At 40.4% G+C, this 20,930-nt stretch overlaps 2 protein-coding genes across 6 annotated transcripts in view; one reads left to right on the top strand and one right to left on the bottom strand.

The window, feature by feature from the left end:
- ide (insulin-degrading enzyme) overlaps nucleotides 1–2,482 on the bottom strand; it is a 29,073-nt gene extending 26,591 nt beyond the window's left edge. For 3 of the 4 annotated variants that reach the window (XM_069145220.1, XM_069145222.1, XM_069145221.1), the window contains exons 1-3: nucleotides 2,397–2,482; nucleotides 1,275–1,459; nucleotides 14–221 (exon numbers count right to left, since the gene is read on the bottom strand). In XM_069145220.1, the coding sequence (XP_069001321.1) occupies nucleotides 14–221; nucleotides 1,275–1,459; nucleotides 2,397–2,482 (479 nt within the window). Of the gene's footprint in view, nucleotides 1–13; nucleotides 222–1,274; nucleotides 1,460–2,051; nucleotides 2,075–2,396 lie in introns of those variants that run through there. The other variant, XM_069145223.1, reaches the window with a different exon arrangement.
- kmo (kynurenine 3-monooxygenase) lies at nucleotides 2,473–20,884 on the top strand. 2 transcript variants are annotated; one of them, XM_069145224.1, is made up of 16 exons: nucleotides 2,473–2,613; nucleotides 3,981–4,110; nucleotides 4,466–4,535; nucleotides 4,704–4,801; nucleotides 5,422–5,511; nucleotides 6,751–6,799; nucleotides 9,388–9,475; nucleotides 13,433–13,598; nucleotides 13,692–13,763; nucleotides 15,171–15,292; nucleotides 15,824–15,971; nucleotides 16,052–16,109; nucleotides 16,198–16,280; nucleotides 17,569–17,670; nucleotides 17,759–17,818; nucleotides 20,143–20,884. In XM_069145224.1, exons 1-16 carry the CDS (start codon nucleotides 2,567–2,569, stop codon nucleotides 20,287–20,289), a joined length of 1,530 nt encoding a protein of 509 aa, XP_069001325.1. In that variant the 5' UTR covers nucleotides 2,473–2,566; the 3' UTR covers nucleotides 20,290–20,884. The 2 variants fall into 2 exon arrangements, with proteins under 2 accessions (XP_069001325.1, XP_069001326.1); XM_069145225.1 differs by lacking the exon at nucleotides 3,981–4,110 and having other exon boundaries at nucleotides 2,517–2,613.
- Nucleotides 20,885–20,930: the final 46 nt, after the last annotated feature.

Genomic DNA, 20,930 nt, shown 5'->3' with positions numbered 1-20,930 from the left:
GCAAATTAAATACCTGTCTAGTGCTCCTTCCAAGTGCTCATGGGACACGTCAAAGTAATAGTTGGTATGCTCTCCGCTGGTGAAGGCGTTGGAGCTGCCTGCGTGCTCGCTGAGAAACTGACTGTACTCATTCTCCTTGGGGTACTTCTGTGTTCCCAGGAACAACATGTGCTCACAAAAGTGCGCCAGGCCTGAGATGTTCGCTGGGTCAGATAAAGAACCTTTGAATTGAAAAAGAAAATGAAGTCAGTTGAGCTGAATGTCTTTGCTCATTAGAACCCAGATACAAAATCTTGACTTTACAAAGTGTGACATATGGTTGGCCAAACAAAGTAAGAAAAAAAAAGAATCACGGATGTGAAATGGCACCATAACAGGTACGTTTATATGCACAGAGATTGAGATGGTATTTAAGCAATCAGAATATGCTGGGTAAGCCTCTACTCTGAAAGACCTCATCAACTTACCTGATATAAAACAGCTCAGTGTCGTATAGTAAACGTTTACCCCTCTTATAAACCATCTCTGCAGTTGTGCCTTTTTTTTAATTTTTTTATTTTATACACTTTATTAATCCCCGAGGGGAAATTTCTTCACTACAGCAGGGGGGCTCTCAGGGGGGAGCTGCTGCAGCAGGCTGCCACTAGCGCGGCGCCAGGTAACCTGACCTGAGGTGCATGTTTTTGGATGATGGGAGGAAGCTGGAGAAACCGGAGAGAACCCACGCAAGCACAGGGAGAACATGCAAACTCTGCACAGAAAGGCCCAGGACCGGATTCGAACCCAGAACCTTTTTTGCTGTGAGGTGACAATGCTAACCACTGCACCACCGTGCCTCCCCAATGTGTTAGACAGTTCAGAGGTAACATTTTATAGTGAAGTGAAACATGACAGTGCTCTGTGTTAATTATTTCCTCCTCCTACACTAAAAGCAAGCCACTAATGCTTCGTCACAGGAGTTACAGCCGAGAGTCACAACTTTGGCTATTTTTTTGCTGGGACAATGTTTTACATGAAAGTTGAAAAACCCAAGTAGGCACATCAAAATATTATCGTTAGAGGTTAATTTATGGCAACAGACAATAGAGATCAAAGATTCTTCTCTGAAACCTAAAACTAATTTATGGTCAGTATTGAGGTTACATTAGACATTATGGTCATCTTCAAAGCCCAACATTTTAGCATAATACACGGTCACATGGATCTTTTCAATGAATGAATGAATATATATATATATATAAACACAACCTGGCAAGAAAACAGCTATCTTTTACCTATCTGGACATCCAAAGCAGCAGAGGATTTGTCTGTTGTTGGGTCACTGATGAGCATGGCCTTCAGGCCGTTGGTGAACTCCAGGCCCTGGTAAACCCGCTTGTCTTCTGGAGAGCGGATTATTTCACTGACCACCCTGTTCACAGCCGGCTCGGTCATTCTGAGTGGTGAGGATGACACCGGCCTGCAGCAGAGGGAAGCAAACGGAAACTCAAAAGTTAATGCAGCTGTGAGTTTCTCCTGTAATGATATTCTGAATGAACCCGTAAAGGTGTGAAGGAGATTCTCTTGACCCCTGAGGATTTGGTCTTTAAGGGCCGAGAGCGACGCGGGGAATATAATAAGTGACATGTATGGATGGCGTTCAAAAAAATACCACGTGGATATATGTTTACATACAGCTGTTCCAGTGGTGGTTATAAAGCGACTTTAACAGATGATAGTCGGTGAAACACACCTGATGGTGCCGCTGGCCGAGTGGCACAGTTTTATAGGAATATTATAACATTAAATCTTTCAGTTTTGCAAAGCGGTGCCGAATATTAAAATACAACCAGCGAATCTGTCCGGACTCCGTTTTTAAAGCTACTTCGGTCGTAACTACGTTGTTGTCTCAAAGAACAGCTGACCGGAACACACGCTTTAAAACGGGTTCACAGAAAGAACAACAAAAAAACGCGTAAAAATCCACGCGTCACTGTCGGTGAGATGGTTGAAAACACGAAGAGATGAGTGGACCGACAAACTCTCCGGAGGACGTGATCAACACCACTCACATGGGAAACGAGCGCTAGCTTGTTCCGACAGCAACAAAAGCTCCGGGGGGGGGGAAAGTCAGCGAGCGGCAGCTGTCCGGGGCCGTCCGGTCTCTTTCTGCGGCGACATGTGCAACTAAACGTATTATAACCGACTGAGTAACACCGGAGCTGCGAGCACAACCCGACTCAGCTGCCACCTCACGTAGCAGCGCGGCTAACAGGTCCGCGTTAGCTCGGGAGGTTAGCCGGGTCGAGAAACCGGCTCCGGCTACTAACGTTGTTTTTGGCAGCTGGCTGTTCTTTGTAGAAACAACTCAACTCGCTTTAACTAAATGTTGCCAACATGTGCGTGGCAGCACTCACCTGAAGTCTTGGTAGATACGGAGACCGTCGGTTGCCGACTGGAGATACCTCGTTAACTGGGCCGGTCGGTTAATGCACTTAAACATACTTTGCACCCGTTGGAAAACAAACCTCGGCTTTCACAGCGCCATCTTTGAACAGACTCGAGCAATCGAGCGCAGAACGCACCGATGTCGGAAATGATAGGTCGTCAATTTTACAATGAATCCTGCCAATGGTAAATTGAATTGTGACAACAACAATTAATTAGCTGTATACTTGAAGTTAAAAACACTGGCAAGCTGTGAAGAGTTCACCCTTGTTGTCACAATTGTGTTGTGTCATTGATTCTGATATTGATTACATCGCCTGTGTGTGGATTTCCTTTTATGTTGCGTGTGTCAGATCAAGTTTCCTCCTTTTGTCCTGAGGGCTGCTTTTAAACATGAAAGTTAGACATTAAAAAGTACAATTATTAGAAATATACCCCCCCTTTCCTATATAATAACATAGTGGTCAAAGTAAAAACAATTTTGCTAGTAGTAAATGTATAAATTTAAATTCTGCAAAGGAATCGTTAATATCTGCAGAACTTTACGGAACTCTTAATAGAGAAAGACATGAAGACCAATTTTTAATTACTCTTTATTATTGTTGTTACTTTGCGAGTGTTATTTTTTATTAATCATGTTTATGTTTTGTTGCTGGGATCCCCAAAAATTACGTTTCTTTTTAATATAGTACAATGTGAGCCGGAGAGGCTAAATATTTAATATCGTTGTGATTACATATAAAATAGACATAAAACATACCGAATGGATGCTGATTTAATAGAAAAAAAAAAAAAAAAAGCTGTATGGGTATGTTTCAAAGTCAACAAGAAAGATATAATTTTCAATGTAGTTTATGTTAGTAGTAAACTCTTTAGTCAAGAACAATTTGAAATAGCACCGAAATTGCAGATGTTATTATATATTGTATAAATTGTAGGGCATTTCCAACTCTTAATTTTAACGCTGTACTTATTTTTACATATGCTGTATGTAGTAGGCTATATGTACTGTATGTAGTAGCCTTGTTGATGAGTGTTGTGGTCGTGTAGCTGCTGAACGTGCTGTCATCGCACAGCCACTAGATGGCGACAGATTTCTTTGCTTTTATATTTAAATACCATTACCTGTCATTTGTGACAACAGGAGCAGTAATCCTTAACACTAGTCGTCTTTACAAGCACAGGTTCAGGTGGCCCCCGAAAATACAACTGCCATAATGATCCTGTATGTTTACATGCTATGAATGGACGGCTGATAATAACTCAGCAAAATTTAGGGACTTTTTGACTTTTTAATGTATGTTTTGAACCTGCATACTCAATATCCCACATGCAGACAGAGACTTCCTGGGACTATAACAATAGATAAAACTTATGCCAATGGAATATTTAGGATAGAGCACAGGTGGTGTCTGGTTTCGGCTTTTCTGACACCAGATTGGTCTGCCAGACGCTGCTTTGAAGCTGTTTGCCTAGAAACAGGGGAATTGATTTTGAAAGTGTCATTCATGGGATTCACAACGCTCCTCCTCTTTTAAATCTTAACTCAATAGTCCCATAAGTCACTTTGAGCTGGACAGTGAGTGCAGAAGGTCAAACCACCAGAGAGCCCCGAACATAATGGAGGAATCCACTGACAGACAAAACAAGAGGAAAGTTGTAGCAGTGGTGGGCGGTGGTTTGGTAAGAAAATAAAGTGAAAGTGAAGTAAAAGTGAATTATTAATTTTGTTATTGCATACATTTGTTGTACTTCTTGCCTCTTGAGCTCTTTACTGTAAATGTGCTTTTTCCAAGCCAGCTGGTCTCCTCTAAAGGGGTCAGTTTTACAAAGCAATACTGTTAAAGGGAAGGAGAGACCACAATTTGTTTTAACTATGTGGTCAAAGAAGTGTATTTACATTTAACAGTGTAATTAAAAATGAGTGTTTAGGATTGGCTATGCAGCATGTACAGCTGTTAATACTGTGTAGTCACAATATACTGTATATATGTCAGTGTAAAAGTGATTTTGATAAGGTTTTTATGGAATGCTTCAGGTTGGGGCACTGAGTTCCTGCTACTTCGCCAGAAGAGGCTTTGATGTGGAAGTCTTTGAAACTCGGGAAGGTAACACTCACAGCTTATTTAAAACTAATATTTTTCTAAGTCAGTAATGTTGTCACATTACCACACCATTCTCTCAGGAATACACCCACGCATCCCAATTACTGTAATCCTACACACACAGGGGAAAAAAAGGTAAGATTGAAATACTGTGTTTGACTTTTTGCTCAGATATCCGGCAAGCCAAAATTGTGAAGGGGAGAAGCATCAATCTGGCTCTGTCTCACCGCGGCCGGCAAGCACTGAAACATGTTGGAATGGAGGAGAAGGTATGCTGATAAAACATATTCACTGCTTAAATTATGAAGTGTAAATTAGGTGAATATGGTGGTAATATAGAGAAAAGTGGAGGTAAGCATTTGTTTTTGTTGATTTACATTAATATTAAATATGTGGCCAGGCCTCAGGGAAGCAGCCACCCTGCTTTCTCTGCTTGTAGTCAACTCAAGATATTTTTTTTCTGGTGTCTAAGGTCAGCAATCCTTTTTGTTGGTCTACATTGTCTGCACTGAGCATGTTATTCATGCCTGAGAACTCTGCATCACTCTGTATCACTCCCCCTTTTTTTTTTTTACACTTGCATGACTTTTCAGCATGACGAAATAAGACATGCTTCGCCAGGTTTTCACATACTTTTCAAGGGCAGACACAGACACAGTGCATGGACGAGCTGGCTGTACACAGCATGATGTCCTCTTTCCACTTGACATTTTCCACTTGACATTTTCCACTGAGGACACTGACAAACAAAACATGAGACAGAACTGTACTCCGACTTGGCCCACAGGCAGATGGGATAGGCCTCAGGATGAAGCGGATATAGACAAATGGGTTGTACACGTCGGCTTAAAGATGTGATGTTCTGTAATAATCTGTTATTTCTTTTCAGATTGTGTCCCAGGGAATCCCCATGCATGCAAGGATGATCCATTCACTGAGTGGTAAACAGTCTCCAATCCCTTATGGCAAGAAAGGCCAGGTAAACCTCTTTAATTTGTCACATATCAACCCCATAACAACTGCAAAACTACTGTTTTTCACAAAATAACTGCAGAATTTTGTGAATCCGGTTTTTATTTAAGTAATAAACTAAAACAAAAGTCTCAATTAATGACATAACACTAAAGACTTAAAAATACATTATCAGGGCATATGTTAATGAATCTACAAATAACTATAAATTGTCATTTGGATTTTCTGTTAAACTACTTCTTTTTAGATCGCAGCGGCCCAATTTGGGGCCTGTGGGTCAGGTTTGGCCTGCACTGTCATTGTCTTGGTCCACCACAGCATTTGAAAAGCACATACTTATCCTCCTTATTCTTAAATGCTGTATAATCCAAACCGTAATTAATCCAAACTGTACATTTTGTGCAACTAAAAAGTTAATATGAGTCATAACATTGTACAGCATCGTGCTGTTAAGCTTCCATATATTTATAACACTTTGCCTACATCTTATCTAGAAAGAAGGATGGTGTTCTCAAGCATAAACATTTGTTTTTGGCTCTTGACCCTCCTTCCAGATTAATTTGCCCTTCACAGGAAAGAATTTGGGCACCAAGTTAAATTGACAGCATCTCCACTTCCAAGAATATTACTCTGTCCAGTTACAAGTGTCTGGGTGCTCGTGAAGACACTGTAAGAACTGCCTCATGCATACAGATTCAGTCTGCAGATTAAATACTAATTTTGCAGCTTGTCAGACCTAGAATGTGTTTGAAAGCACACACTTACAAGTAGCTGTTGGCTGAGGTTACTCGAGGATGCACCAAACAACGACTAGTAGAGGTGATGACTGCTACAGTCAGACTTAATTTTGTCCCAAAACAATATAAAGGTCCAACTAGATAGATGCTTGTATGTCATTATATAAGATGTTATTTGTATGCAGGATGAGTCTGTCTGAAAATAGCTGTTTAATTACCCTGCTGCCAGTTCGGCAGGGATTCTTTAATCTCATGGGGACCTACATGGTTAGTTGAAACAACAATATACAAGAAAGACGGGGGAAGCACAATGAGTCGTGAATGCAGAGACAACACGAACCCCAGCTACTTGTAAGTGTGTGCTTTCAAACACATTCGAGGTCTGACAAGCTGCAAAATTAGTATTTAATCTGCAGATGCTTCCTGTTCCCATTTTATATGAACTGTATATATCTGTTTGTGAAGCTGTGTTACCTGTAGAACAGAATTACAGAATGTTCTCCTTTCAGTACATCCTGTCAGTGGACCGAGCCAGTCTGAACAAAGACCTGCTAACAGGTAAGAACATTCATTGTGTATTTCTGTACACAAATAGCCGTCATTTAAGTGCTGAAATAACCAAGTCACAGTCAAACAGAGATGACAATTCAACATTCAAAAGAAACATTTCTGACAAGAACATACAGCACAGGCTTTTAAAGAGCCCCTTAATATTAATCTGATGGCAGTTGGTCAGTTGATGTCTGAACAAGTGCCTAAGATATATTTTTTTTATGTAAACGGAGAGACCATTAGGAATGAAAAATAATCTATTGAAAAAATGACAGATTGAGTAATAAATTCTGGCGATTAAGCCCCTTCCTACACTGATGTCCCAAATGGATGTAGGAGACAGGACAAGCTCCCTGCAGCTTAGACACTGGAGGCGGTGGAGCGGAGGAGAATGTGGATTTCAAATTATTTAATATGTAGCACCAAATCACAATATAAGACATCTCAGGGGACTTAAGAAACCCAACAATTCAACAATTCCCACAGGAATGATAGGAAGAAACAGAACCGGGCTCAGAGGTGGGAGGTCATCTACCTCAATTGTTAGGGAAGAGGGGAGAGCGGAGATGAATGGAAACTTCAGTTGAAACTATCAGAAAAACCAGACGGATGAGGTGGTGATGGCTGCGTGTCGGTCAGTCTGAAAGGCAGAATGACAGTATTACAATGATGTTTCAAGAACAGGGAAACTAATTGGCTCAAAAACACGTGCAGAAAGATCATTGAGCAGGTGTAGTGACGAATGAATGAGTTCAGAGCGTGGGAAAATAGAGCGATGAAGAAAATAGAGCAGCAAGAAAGGCACATGAAGGAACAGATCTTTCTCATTGAACTTGTGCACAAGCTTCATGGTGGCAATTCGACTAGATTGGACCTAACATTTTAATTGAATGGCTTCAGATTAATGTGAAGTACAGGTATGTTGAGCAAAACACTACACTCATACAGCACGGGACCTTGTTGGAATTTAACAAGATTCCCAAATTGATGTTGTGTAATTCAATGCTTTGTGTTGTTGGATATCATAAAACAAGCTGCAGAATTTATATTATATATTATTCATAACGTTAAATGATAAAACAGGTGCAGAAATGTATTAGTGGATTCATGTGCTTTATGTTGCAACCGAACAAAATGCGGCTTTTGTTGTATCTTTCACATGTTTACTGAAAGACCTTTTATTTGAGGGTCCAAATTCTGTGTGAAATTTACAATCCTCTCAAAAATTTTCATATATGTCCCGTATTCACTACTTTCTGCTAACAGCCCCATCATGTAAATCATTTCATTTTACTGGTGTGGAAAGTTTAAGCGACTCTATTGTTGGTTATGACACAAAACAATGATGAATGAAAAGTGTCTATAATCTCACTAATAAGGACTGTTATCTATGTTGAAAAATGAGTGAGCAAACAATGGAATACTTTGAGCCCTAAAAACTATCTGACGTTTGCTGACATTAGCCGCCATAAGCTACTGGTCATACCAGACCAAGAGAGGATGTAGAATAAGTGTAAAGACTTGAGCAAGTAATCAAGTGATTTTACCAAACATCTCTTTGCGTTCTGGGAAGGAGTTTGTCTGGAACCAAGTGCAATAAAACTACAAAACCATTCATACAACCCGTCACAGACTCTGAGCCCGCATAGCTAAGAAGTATAATGTACAATTGAAATAGTGCCATACTAATATCAACAGTAGTGTGAATTTAAAAGAGTAGAATAATAAAATAGAATAACCAGAGCAGCAGCTTTGATAGTGGGATGGGTTAACTATTCAGCAGCCTGACGTTTGCTAATGATTTCAACATTTTATTTGCAATAGGAACACTGAATTATTTATTCTTTCAGAAGTTATACAGTATCACTTTGCATTTTGACACAGTAGCCTCTATATTTTTGAATTCTATGAAAGCTTTAATATTTAAAGTCTGTATACTCAGAACTTTATTAATTCATGAACTCTATACAAAGCCCAAAGTTAAAGTATATACTCTGTGTCCCCCCCCCCCCCCAGGCACTTGTCCGAGTCCAGGCTGTTTGTTAGTGAGCTGAGTCTCTTTTCCACTGCACGTCCTCCCTGTGTGTGAGATCCCTGCCAGTCTTTAAACTGCCTAAATGCATCAGGCGACATCAGGGGATGTGTTCGTTTTTTAGCTAAAAAGGATTTTGCCTCCTCGGTGTCGGTTAGAGGTAATGTGTGACAGCACAGGTCTGTCTTTAATTAGATTGCCTACATGTGTTGAAATAGAGGCTGGTTGTGAAGTTGTCAACATTATCAGGTCTGATCCAGGCTCCCGGAGTGAACATTGAGATAAAGAGATTTTTTGAAAGGGTGACAGCCTTAACATTGCTTTTCACAAAACACTGACTGCTGTGTTATGTAGCTCAGTACATTCATGCAGATTGGTACAAGGCCATTTATCCTCAGTGGCTGCTGACTTTATGCTGAAAGTATTTCTCTTTTTCTGTTTTATTAGAATTCTGAAGGTTTCTTGTGTATTTAACGAGATATTTCTCTGTCATGTTAAACTGCTGCTGGTATGCCTGCATCTGTGACAAGTAAGCTGTTATTGTAACATTTTACTCCCACAGAGGCAGAGAGGTATCCAAACACAAAGTTGAACTTTGACCACAAGCTGCAGGACTGGAGTGCTGAAACAGGGCTAATGACCTTTGTCAGGTAAATAGTTACCGATCATTTTCCCAGAGGGTTACCTAAGAGGAGGATTCTTTGTTTACATTACAACTTTATTGATCATGTTTTCTCTGTGTGTTGCTGCATGTAAAGACCCATGTGCTTGTACACGGTCACCACCTGAGGTCCTGGACCTCATATGGACACATATGTTGCCTTTGAAGCCTTGTGTGTGTGACTTCTTAGTTGCTTTGTAATTGGTTGTCCTTGAGGTAAATGTGACACACAATTTACAACCCAATTAACAATGAAACACCTCCAGGTCTTTTCGGTTGCTGGTATTAGTGTATGCATGCAGTGAATTATTAACAGTATGCAGGAGCACAAACTGTTCAGAGTCCTTAAATTGACTTCAGCCTTATGTCTTTTTGGTTGCTGGTATTAGTGTACACATGCAATGAATTATTAACAGTATGCAGGAGCACAAACTGTTCAGAGTCCTTAAATTGACTTCAGCCTTATCTAAAAAAAAAAAATCCATTTCATGTCTCTCTTATCATTTATGTTTATTCATTTATTTTCATATCAAGTCCTACCTAGTTAAAACTACAATGAGTCACTTTAATTAAATCAAGTTTAATGCAAAGGCACCAAACGTCACCCTGGTGTGCGCCTCACACATGTCTGGCTCATCTCCCCTCCTCCCTGCAGCTGAACTGTGGCAGTTTATGTTTGCTCTCTCTGGCTTATATAATTAAATGTCCATGGAGAACTTGATGGCACTCAGATAGACGGTTTCCTCCCATACTAGCACAGGAAATGTGCAGATAGTCATCAGCATGAAATAGATGTCTGATAATCTGGTCCACACTCATACAATAATCTGCTGCAAATCTAAAAGCAAGTTAATGAGGAAATGTGAAATCAGCATCCCATGATGCAGGCACATTTGTAACAAAAGGATTGTCATTCCTCATGACGCTGTACTCAGGAAACCAGACCCTGAATTAAGCATGCACTGAGTCAATTTACAGATTAATGGGTCTCTATGCACGCTTAGGGTTTTTATACAACTGTATGTTCTGTGGAAATACAGCTGGTCAGAGGCAATAAAAAAAATACACTCAGCTGAATGTGTCACAATGACATTGAAGCGCCAATTTGGAATCTATGTAAAGTACCTGTTGCCTAAACTCGCTTATTATTGTCAGTTGATTGGACATGCTTGGAATTGGAAAGTGGATAACGGAGTGGATAAAAGTGTTGCATGAGTTCAGGGACAATAAACTGATGTAGATGAGTTCTGGATCTATCGCTAAGGAATAAGACTCTGAGGATTAACACCTGTGCTTGTACAGTATGAAAGATTTGGTTACCTATTAGTCATGCTAGCAGTGTGGCTGTATGAAGTACCAGACCTCATCTTAACACTTACTTGATGGCCATAAAATTCTGTACAGACACTCGTGGTCATCAGAAGATTAATCAGCTTCAAAGACTTCTTTGCTGATGGCTGATCACCTTATGTTTCCTCTCAAAATACCAAGAAGCCTGCTTTGGTGGTTTACAGGAACATATCGTAACAATTATTGACCCTCTTCCTCTTATTCTATCATCAGGCCTTCAGTTCTTAATGTGACACAAATATTTATAAATTAAATGTCATATCTATCAGCCTCACTGGCACTTTTACTGCTAGTTAACAAATGTTGCCATTGTAGCAGGCTAAACCAAAATATATGCCTGCCTGAGGGTCGCTTTGCTATCAATCGAGAACCCCCACGTTTCCTAGCTTTGAACTGTTGCCAGCATCTACTGCCTCCGTCCATCTAAGTGTAGATCCACAGTAAACAGTAGAGCCTGCAACCATAAACATGCGAGCACCATGATTGGGATTAGCACAACTGGTATCACATTAAAGTGTGTAATACACCTGTCAATCCACTACGGCATGCTGGGTCAGTGTCACGTTTTGCCTCGCCGATGCGTGAGAAACCACTGAAAGAAACACCTGGTAGGTTGGGGGGGGGGGGCACAAAAACTACTTGGTTAGGTGTAAGAAAGATATCTGAATAGAAAAGAAAAGAAATCCACTTTGCTTCCTCACAGACCTGAACACTCCTGAGTGAAAGTCCTGGGTTTTAATAGATCCAACCATCCTCAACCTGCTTCCCTACAAGAACATTGTCATTTTTGTGTCACATGACCTTCATCACATGACCTCCTTCTTCGACCCTTGTCATAGGTGCCTGTAATTTTCTGGTTGAGTCAAGGCAAAACATAACACTGACACAGTGTCCTCTACTGGGCCGCTGGCTGTATTACACACTCTGGTGATACTGAGCTGGATTAGCATGCTGACATCAGCATTTAACTCAAAGCTCCACTGTGCTGAAGTACAGCCGAACAGAGTTGCTAACATGGCTGTGCACTCTGAACAGTGCTTTATGTTTTGTCCAACAGTAACAGTGACACACAGCTTCATATAATATGATTCAACCTAAAACAAATGAATACATCCTGAACACTAATGTTTATAAGGGGAAAAATGGTTAAACAGATTTAAATAAATGACACTCTGAAACTAATGTCTGTTTATTGATGTCTAAATAATTGGAGTGGTGCTGAAGCAATTAGGCACTTAACACCATTATGTATAATACAAGGATCATTTAATAAGAAGATGGGGTGCAAAGAAAATATTGAGAGGTACTAAACATTGAGTTTGATAGATGCTCCCACATCCACCAACTGCAGGTCACTGATGTGAACAGCATCAGATCTCACATCATGTGGGTCGCCGAAACTTTTAATGAGCAAGCCGGTGTCACGGCAAAGTGTGTGATACACAGAGGGGTACACAACAAGCGTATCAGTGTCGCAGCTTTGTCTCGTGAGACGTCACAGTGCTATGTGCTTTAGGAAATAGAAACCATGTGGAAACCCAAGGTGAGGAAAAAACAAACCTTAGAGTTAGAGAAACCTCATGGTTATAGTTAGGAAAAAACCCTCCAAAAGACACTTCGGAGACAGTCCCTGACTGAAACCTGCTGAAAGTCTGTGTCTTACCTGCCTCTGTTTACATACGTGTTCTTCTCACCTCCAGACAACTGTCTAGTGGATGGGTGTGTGTATTTTACATCTTATTCTGGGTTGCAATGTAACACTGTAACACTCAGCCTGTGACCAGAGTTGTTAGACATATACTGACTCCTGCGGTTTCCAACAGCTTTTAAAAGCAATGACTAGATGGACCAAACAGTTTACTGTGTGATTGCAGTGACCACAGAGGCCATTATCTGCTACCTCCAAGCCTTTCAGCTAAAGTGCAACAAATCAAAAAGGCCATGGCCACTTAACCAACATGCTACACAGATACTATGAAATCCAGTTTATATTTGAAGCGTCCATGTATTTTACGAGTAGCCTGAGTTGGTTAAAAGCCGCTGTCATTATTATTATTATCTTTAACAAAAATATTTTTAGTTTTTTTTTAGTTTCTGCAAGTGCAAGCATGACTTCAATCTCCATGTGAGCAAATATTATTATATTTAGCTATTGTATCATAATACTTAATATACAATTCTGCCCAGAATAAAAAAAAAATATTTCATTCATAAATAATGGAAAGTTAAAAAAGCTGGAGTGCAAGTGAACTGCAGAGGGAATGTGGTAAGCTTCAGCCTGTACCACATTTTGTGTCTGAATCAAACCCAAAGCACACAGAGATGGCTCACCAATTATTACATTTTCACAGGCTAAGCATCCACAAAGTAAAGCTTTTTAACCTGAGTGTCAGCCCGGCTCACAGGAGTGGAGGCACCAGGACGTTGCTACCAGGAAGCCTTACGAAGATCCAAAATGTTGTCTTTGTTCAATAAATTCAGTTTTGGGTATTTTTTTGTGATGTTCCAGTCCCTCAGGCTTTAAGCAGGAGTCTGTTAAACATCCTCCATGTTATTTATTGAGGTCAGTTTGTTATGTTGTTGGTATGCTTCTCAGGCCAGACGGGTCCGAGGAGCAGGTGAAGGCTGACCTTATTGTGGGCTGTGATGGAGCTTTCTCCACCATCCGCAAGCAGTTCCTGCGTCGCAGCCGCTTCAACTTCAGCCAGACCTACATCCCTCACGGCTACATGGAGCTCACCATGCCACCCATCAACGGAGAGGTCGGTCCACCATGCCGTGCTCTGAATTTTTCATTCGTACATGTCTTTTTTTTTCATTTGTCTTTGACCCACTTTCATCATCATCATCCCCAGTTTGCTATGAAGCATAATTATCTGCACATCTGGCCACGAAACACGTTCATGATGATCGCCCTGCCCAACATGGTGAGTGGGAACTTTCTTTTTTTCCTCTTTGGCAAAATCATAATCAATTCCGAAAATTTCAGGCCATGATTGACCTCTGGGATATACTCATACAGTTAATTAGACTCACTTCAGACGCTTGCTCATCAGATATCTTTGTGTGCAAAATGTTTTGTCTCCCTGTGAGGTTCACCCTACTTTTCAGACAGCCGCCTTGTCCTCCTTCTCACCTGAGTTGCAGTCTGTCCTGTCCTTCTTAATCTCTCAATTGATTTTTCTGCCTGGTTGACTGAGCATAACGGTTCTGCTCTCCTCGGTGAGGCCAGTTTTAGGCAGTTGACTTTGGAGAGTATTCACACTGTCAATCACTGCTCCGTTTATAGATGGCACCTGCTCGGCTGGGCAGATAATGGCATACCCACAACCTCAGTGCACTTTCATCCATCACTTTCTCTGGGAGGAGTTTAGTGTTACGTTTACATTGAGGATGGAAAATTTTATAATGAGCTCAGCAGGGAGGAATTTTTCAGACTCATGAAATAAAGTGAATTTACATGGGAAAGACATGAGAAATGAAGTGTGTGTGTAGGATACAGCAGGATGCAGCATTTATCAAGGGATGCTAATTTATTTGTGAGGACTTGTTCTTGAACTTGGAAACAATTATCCCCGAAAGATTACTCTCTTTCTGAAATGCAGCTGAAAGCTTTGGGAATAGTCATCCCTGTGTTTAGAATGTTTTCTCACAGTTGCCACCTGTTTGTGATGGATGAATTTGTGTTATGTATCAATAGAAAAACAATGAGCGCACACAGAACAGGGCAAAAGTGTGGTAACATTTTAACACTTACAACCCAGAAACCAAGTACAGATTTAATCTATTTTCCTTTCAGTATGTGACGCACACTTTTTGTTTTGTACAACTCTGATCAATTTGAATTACATTTTTTGAAGTATGTACTGTATAACAATATTTGAGTGTGGTGCCATCAGCAGAAAAAAAAACGTTCATTCGTATACAGATAATATATCGAGTGTACAAGAGTGATTTGGTACAATGTCCACAGATGTTGATGGTCATCAGAGGATACTTTATAATAACTTCAGTGGTCTATTTAACTGGCACCATCATCAGGGCAAAATTTTAACCAATATTTACTGACCAAATACCTGCAAAAACTATAGTCTTGTTTTTAAGGTGTGTTTATAAAAAGAAAAGTTAAATGAATTAATATACGTTACAAAAACTTTGTCTGTCAAAGTTCCACACTGTGCTCGTGCCGCATTGCTGGAACAGTAGATAATAAAAGGTTTATTATGTGAAGTATCTCGTGAGCAAGTGTAATAAATAAAAATGTAACTTGACAGGTGTGTCCAAAGGATTGGAGAGCTAACATCACCATGCACTCTGTTTATTTTCCAATTTAGGACAAGACTTTCACCTGTACCCTCTTCATGCCCTTCGATGAGTTCGAGAAGATTACCACAGGAGATGAAGTCATAGAGTTTTTCCAGAAATACTTCCCCGACACCATACCACTAATAGGAGAGTGAGTAATTTTCTTACTGCCTGCCCGTCTCTCATCTCTGTTTCTCCTTCTGCCTTTTATCATGTCATCCAACCTGCCAAGCCTTCCTCTAAAAAAACACTTTCATTTCCCATCATCCCATCGGCTGCAGCCACATCCACAGCCGTGATTTGTGAAGTGTGAAATTGCAGACTTACAGTTACATGGTTTTCTGCAGTGAGGTTTTAATTTCAGGTGAACCATATGTTGCGGGTGATTGAGAGATGGGGCTCGCATGAGGTGTAGCACCACCAGTGGCTCTCCATTCACTTCACTTCCTCCCTAGGCTCACTTAATCCAGAGTGCTCAGGCATCAAGAACTGAAAGCATGCCTTCACTCCTCTTTTTGGCTGCTTAACTTTACCAGGGCATACAGAGCGTGGTTATTTTAGCATATTAATGATGTAGCAAGCAAAAACCAGTCTGTTGTTTAGAGAAAAAAAAAATGCAACTGTCAAATTAGATAACTCAAAATAATTTGGTAATTGTTTTCTTTCCATTTGTTCCTTGTAGGGATGCACTCAGGAGAGATTATTTCCGACTGCCTGCGCAGGGTATGGTGTCTGTCAAATGCACCCCATATCACATCGGCGACAAATGCGTCCTTATGGGCGATGCAGCCCACGCAGTAGTACCGTTCTACGGGCAGGGGATGAATGCTGTGAGTAACAATAATGTAAGGAGGACAAAAACCCTGAAGAGAATTACATGGAGACTCATTCCTCCATTCTTGCTTTACAGGGCTTTGAAGACTGCATTGTCTTTGATGAAATAATGCATCAGCTCAATGAAGATTTCAGTAAGTACTTGTTTTATGAACAAAGATTAAAGGAGACAGAGAATACATGCGACAATCTCGCTGATGACCTTTGTGCGTCCACCCGCAGGTGCTGTGTTGCCTGAGTACACCAGAGTGCGGGTTCCAGACGACCACGCAATAGCAGACCTGGCCATGTACAACTACATTGAAGTAATTATGTCCAATTTACCTCATGCTTTAAGTGCACATCTTCATACAACACTGAAACGATTTAAGTAGGGTTATTACAAATGTAGAGGTCCTGACTTCAGCGTTATGGTTGAATGATTGGTGATGGAACAAGCACTGAGATCTTTTACTTCAGCATACTTCAGTATAAAAATACTAAAATAATATAAATAAAAATAATAAAAATCATTTACAGGTGCTAGAACTGATTGTTTTATGTAAAGAATGAAGAATGTGATGCGCTGGTTAGCACTGTCGCCTCACAGCAAGAAGGCTCTGTCTTCCCACCACCTTCCAAACACATTGCATGTTTGGTTAATTTGTGAATCTAAATTGCCTGTAGGTGTGAATGTGAGCCTGAATGGTTGTCTGTCATCTTGTGTTGTCCCTGTGATAAACTGGTGACCTACCCAGGGTGTTCCCCGCCTTCAGTAAGCTGTATTAGGATAAAGCAGGTATAAATGATAGATGGAAGGATAATAAGAATGAATCGAATGGCTGCATGTCCAGTGAAAAGTGGAGCTCGTAATTACAAATCCACACAGAATTATGACCAAACTCTGCCATTCTCTTGGTGATTTAGTGGCTTTCAGCTCATTATTTTGGTTTTCAGTTGTGCAACTTCCTTGTTTCGGTTGACTCTCAGCGCTCTCACAGCGTTGGTTTTGAATGAAGGTCTAAAAATCTATAAACTGGCAATGAATTAAAATATTCCAGTTCAGTTCTTTAATCCTCACAGTAGTAATACACAATACATTTGAGCAGCGACTGAGCACATTTCAACATAAATCAGTTAAGGCTAGGCTGATTTACTCACTTGAACATTACGGCTTATTCACTTTAATTGATCAATTAGTATCAGAGCAGCATTCTTTAATTGTTAATTAACCTAATTTAACATTCCAGTTATTTGAGCAATTTTCACATCAACTTAAAATTTATACTAGGAGAGATGGAGTCTGGAGAGGCCATGCATAGGAATAAGAAAGTCAGTTCGGGTTCTGGGTGTGCCCACTCCAATTATATGCATGTTTACTCTTTGACTCATCACATCTGCCAGCTGGACAGCTTCCTAACCGTCTGTCCATTAAAAGTGATGAGTGAGTCATTATTCTTTACAGATCCTAAAACTGACCGCAGGACTTTGTGTTAGCTTAATCCCCCACCCTGCCCAGAAGAGTGAAAGAGACCGTCTGGAGCTTCAAACATGGCTGAGAGATTTTGGACAGATGGTGCGCTTCACTAACTCATTTGTTATTTTGTTTTGTAGATGCGTGCACACGTCAACTCCAAGTGGTTCCTCTTCAGAAAACAAGTTGATAACTTTCTCCACTTCCTCATGCCCAAGAGAATAGTTCCACTCTACACAATGGTGAGTATGTTTCCAATAAACAATGAGTTCAGTCACATCACTTTGCTTCCCTCAAAATCTGTTATTTGTTGTCCTTTGCTGTTTCTAGGTCACCTTCACCAGGACCAGATACCACGAAGCTGTGGAGCGCTGGCATTGGCAAAACAAAGTAAAACACTCTGAGAAACTGCTTTCTTTTATTTCAGCTTTCCTGCATTCAATTTACTTTTTGGGGGGATTTTTCACACCTTTGAACATCTAAGTATTGTAATTCGGGACTCTTATGAATTTGCTGTATTATCAGCACTGAGCATGAAGGGCGGATGCGGCTCTTGCTGAGTAAACACGTCCCCTTTTTAGAAACATTTGATTTATTCCACCACAAACACACAGCTTTGCTGCGTGGAGTAATGTTTCTGATTTGTCATGCTGAACTGCAGATAAGCCAGTTAGTCTTTGGCACTGTGCTGAACTGTCTGATGGTTTGTACTGATGGCTTCTGCACTAATGGTCAGACGGACAGCAGGGGTTCTCACACATTCGCAAATTGTTGTTGTTGAAACCCGTAGGGATGTGTGGGCAAACAAAGAAATGACCTTTGTGGTGAAAATAGAAAACTACAGTATGAAGCCCAGAGCAGCTCAATTTAGGGCCTGTACCGTCTTTGTTTTGGCCTACCACAATACTTCACAAGCTTGCGATTACAAGGGGGGATGAAAAAGTTCAGAGGCTGCTCCTGTTGCGTGCGAACGAAGCAGGAGGAAGCTATAATCTTAATGAGTAAGATCAATATCAACACCTGAGTACACGCGTTTTTGTGAGTGCTGGTCCGTGCCTACAGCGATTTCTCTGTGGTCATGAGCAGAAAACGCACATCGTCTGTCAAACTCCACAAATCGGCCACAGAGACCCTTGAAATGCTTCAGAAAGCCTTCGGCAATGAAGCGATGAGCTGAGGGAGGTGTTATGAGACATTTATGTTTCAAGAGGAGCAGAACATCACTGTACTGTCAATAACTGAAAACAGCTCGTCAGTTCATGAGCACAAGCGAGAGAGGGGGCTTCTTTGACATTCACGGGGTTGTGCCTTGAGAGTTCTTCCCCCCGGGTCAGACTGTCCGTGCCAAATTCAACTGTGTTGTTCTGATGTGTCTGAGGGGAAACATTCGGTGGAAATGACCTAAAAAAAGCGCCTACTAAAGCTTGCCCATTAAAGTACGTTGGCCGATATCTCATCTATGAATATTTGTTTCTTTCTCTCTCTCCTTTAAATGCTAATGTGCTGTTAGTCTGTCCTAAATCACTGACTTTGGCCTTCCAGTCAAGATGAGAGATCGCCGCTGCGGTGCACTGACAAGAGAACATTTAGAAACAATTGGCAAGATGACTGTCTTTGACAATAATTTCTACGAAACAATAAAATTACTTGAAATTACCTGAAGCATAATTTCACTTGTATTTATTTTTTGCTCGCGGTCCTCCATCAAGATGAATTTTTGGCCCTTTATAGGAATGAAATTAAGCACCTCTGGTCCAGACAGAAATATCTCAACAAATATTGGATGGATTGCCATGAATCTTGTTTCAGACATTCATGATCCTTATAAGATGAAACCTGCTGACTTTGGTGAAGCAGCATGCATATATGCTAAACATGGTAAACATGATACCTGCTCATCAGCTGCATCTTGTGAGAACGAGAGCATGCTGGTTTTAGCATTTAGCTGCAAAGTACATCCTCACAGAGCTGCTGGCATAGCTGTCAAACCAGTATTCTTTTCTTAATGTTGATGCTATGCAGACATCAGTCTCTCAAAATGGCCTGACAGCAGTTTAACTTCAGGCATTATATTCTGAGTGAATTATTTGAGAATAGTTTATTGTGTGGTGTTAATAAGCAGTTGTTAAATTCCATAGAAGAGCTAAATTCTTAAAAACTAAGATCTTCAAAATGCCATTATGTATTTTGGGGTGATTTTTCATTTGTAGCTGGATGGCTTCTGGACAACTTTTACATTGTTAAATGTCCAGCTGATATGTTAAAAAGATGCCTCCATCCATTGATTATCTTTATCTGCCTTATTCTGTACAGGGCTGGGGTTTGGGGCTGGTTACACCCTGGATGTTAAAAAAGATTCTATAGGTGAAACCAGCAATTATGTGGAATTAATGTGTGTGTAACCCTACATCCTCTTACCTATAATTATACAGATTATAATAATAACCTTCCCACAGTAGCATGTTAGTTCCTTTCTATGAGATACTGTGGGTTATATAATGAAGTGCTGCCAAAATGCCCAGTGAAACATGAGCCATGGATGTTTTCCCTGTTGTTGTTTCTGCTTTTGAAAGACTAATTTACCTCAAAATGTTTTGTTTTTTTCCCCCACAAACACTAATGTGACATTGTGAAGAACAAATAAGTATGTGTGACTAAAACCAACAAAACTGAATTCAAGCCAATAAGCTTTTTATGTAATCATTTCTTCACAGGTGATAAACCGAGGCCTGCTGTTCACTGCTGCTGGGGCTGTTTTGGGAGGCTCCTACCTGCTTATTAAAAATCCTCCTCAAATCAACAACCTCATCATCCCTGCTGAGAAAATGTGGAACAGGCTCATGACTCTCAGGATCTCCTGAGGTCTGGCACCGTCTGGTGCAAAGACAAGAGCGTTAAACACTAGAATGAACTGAAGGGGGTAATTAGATCTTGATTGAATAGTCTAATTCACAATGAAGGCTCTGCCATGCAAATTAATGCACTGTAATAATAACTGTCTCAGCGTATACCCGTGATAATGATTGATAATAAGATTTTACAACATTTCATCAGTGTTAAACCATCATGGTAAGATTGAGGGAGCCCATGAGAAACAAAATGTCAGTATTAAACTCATGCTCAGTATTAGATATGAGTTTACAGTATAAAGCTGCTTTTACACAACAATTGAAAATAATGGTTATTCAGCTCATAGTAACTTTCCAATTTTTTTCCCTTTTGGCTTCTTTCCTTTCTACTTTTTGCAAAACTGGGGACTTTTTGGTTTTTCACATTAAATCTCCATTAATTGGTTTGTGTGCACACTCAAGGCAGGAAACTGGAAACACAAAACTGACATAATATCACCTGACACCATTGATATAGCTCATGTATTTGCAACAATTATAATTTGTTTAGATATATGTTTGTATAACAAACGAATGCAATAAATATCCCTCTCTTTTAGCTCAGCGATTTTTGTGCAAAAAATCTGTCTCTTCAGTTGTGAAATGCTCCACTA

Source organism: Embiotoca jacksoni, unplaced genomic scaffold (assembly GCF_022577435.1).
Source record: "Embiotoca jacksoni isolate LCO1_2020_lvr unplaced genomic scaffold, fEmbJac1.0.p SCAF_12, whole genome shotgun sequence".
In the NCBI taxonomy this organism is placed as follows: domain Eukaryota; kingdom Metazoa; phylum Chordata; class Actinopteri; family Embiotocidae; genus Embiotoca; species Embiotoca jacksoni.
The sequence above is the reverse complement of the archived record's forward strand: the minus strand, read 5'-3'. Positions and strand labels throughout refer to the sequence as shown.

Coding starts and splice junctions, on each gene's coding strand:
- kmo (XM_069145224.1), top strand. CDS start 2,567: ATGTCGGAAATGATAGGTCGTCAATTTTACAATGAATCCTGCCAATG. Junction 6,800..9,387: donor GAACAAAGACCTGCTAACAG/GTAAGAACATTC, acceptor TTACTCCCACAG/AGGCAGAGAGGTATCCAAAC. Junction 13,764..15,170: donor TGATCGCCCTGCCCAACATG/GTGAGTGGGAAC, acceptor TTTCCAATTTAG/GACAAGACTTTCACCTGTAC.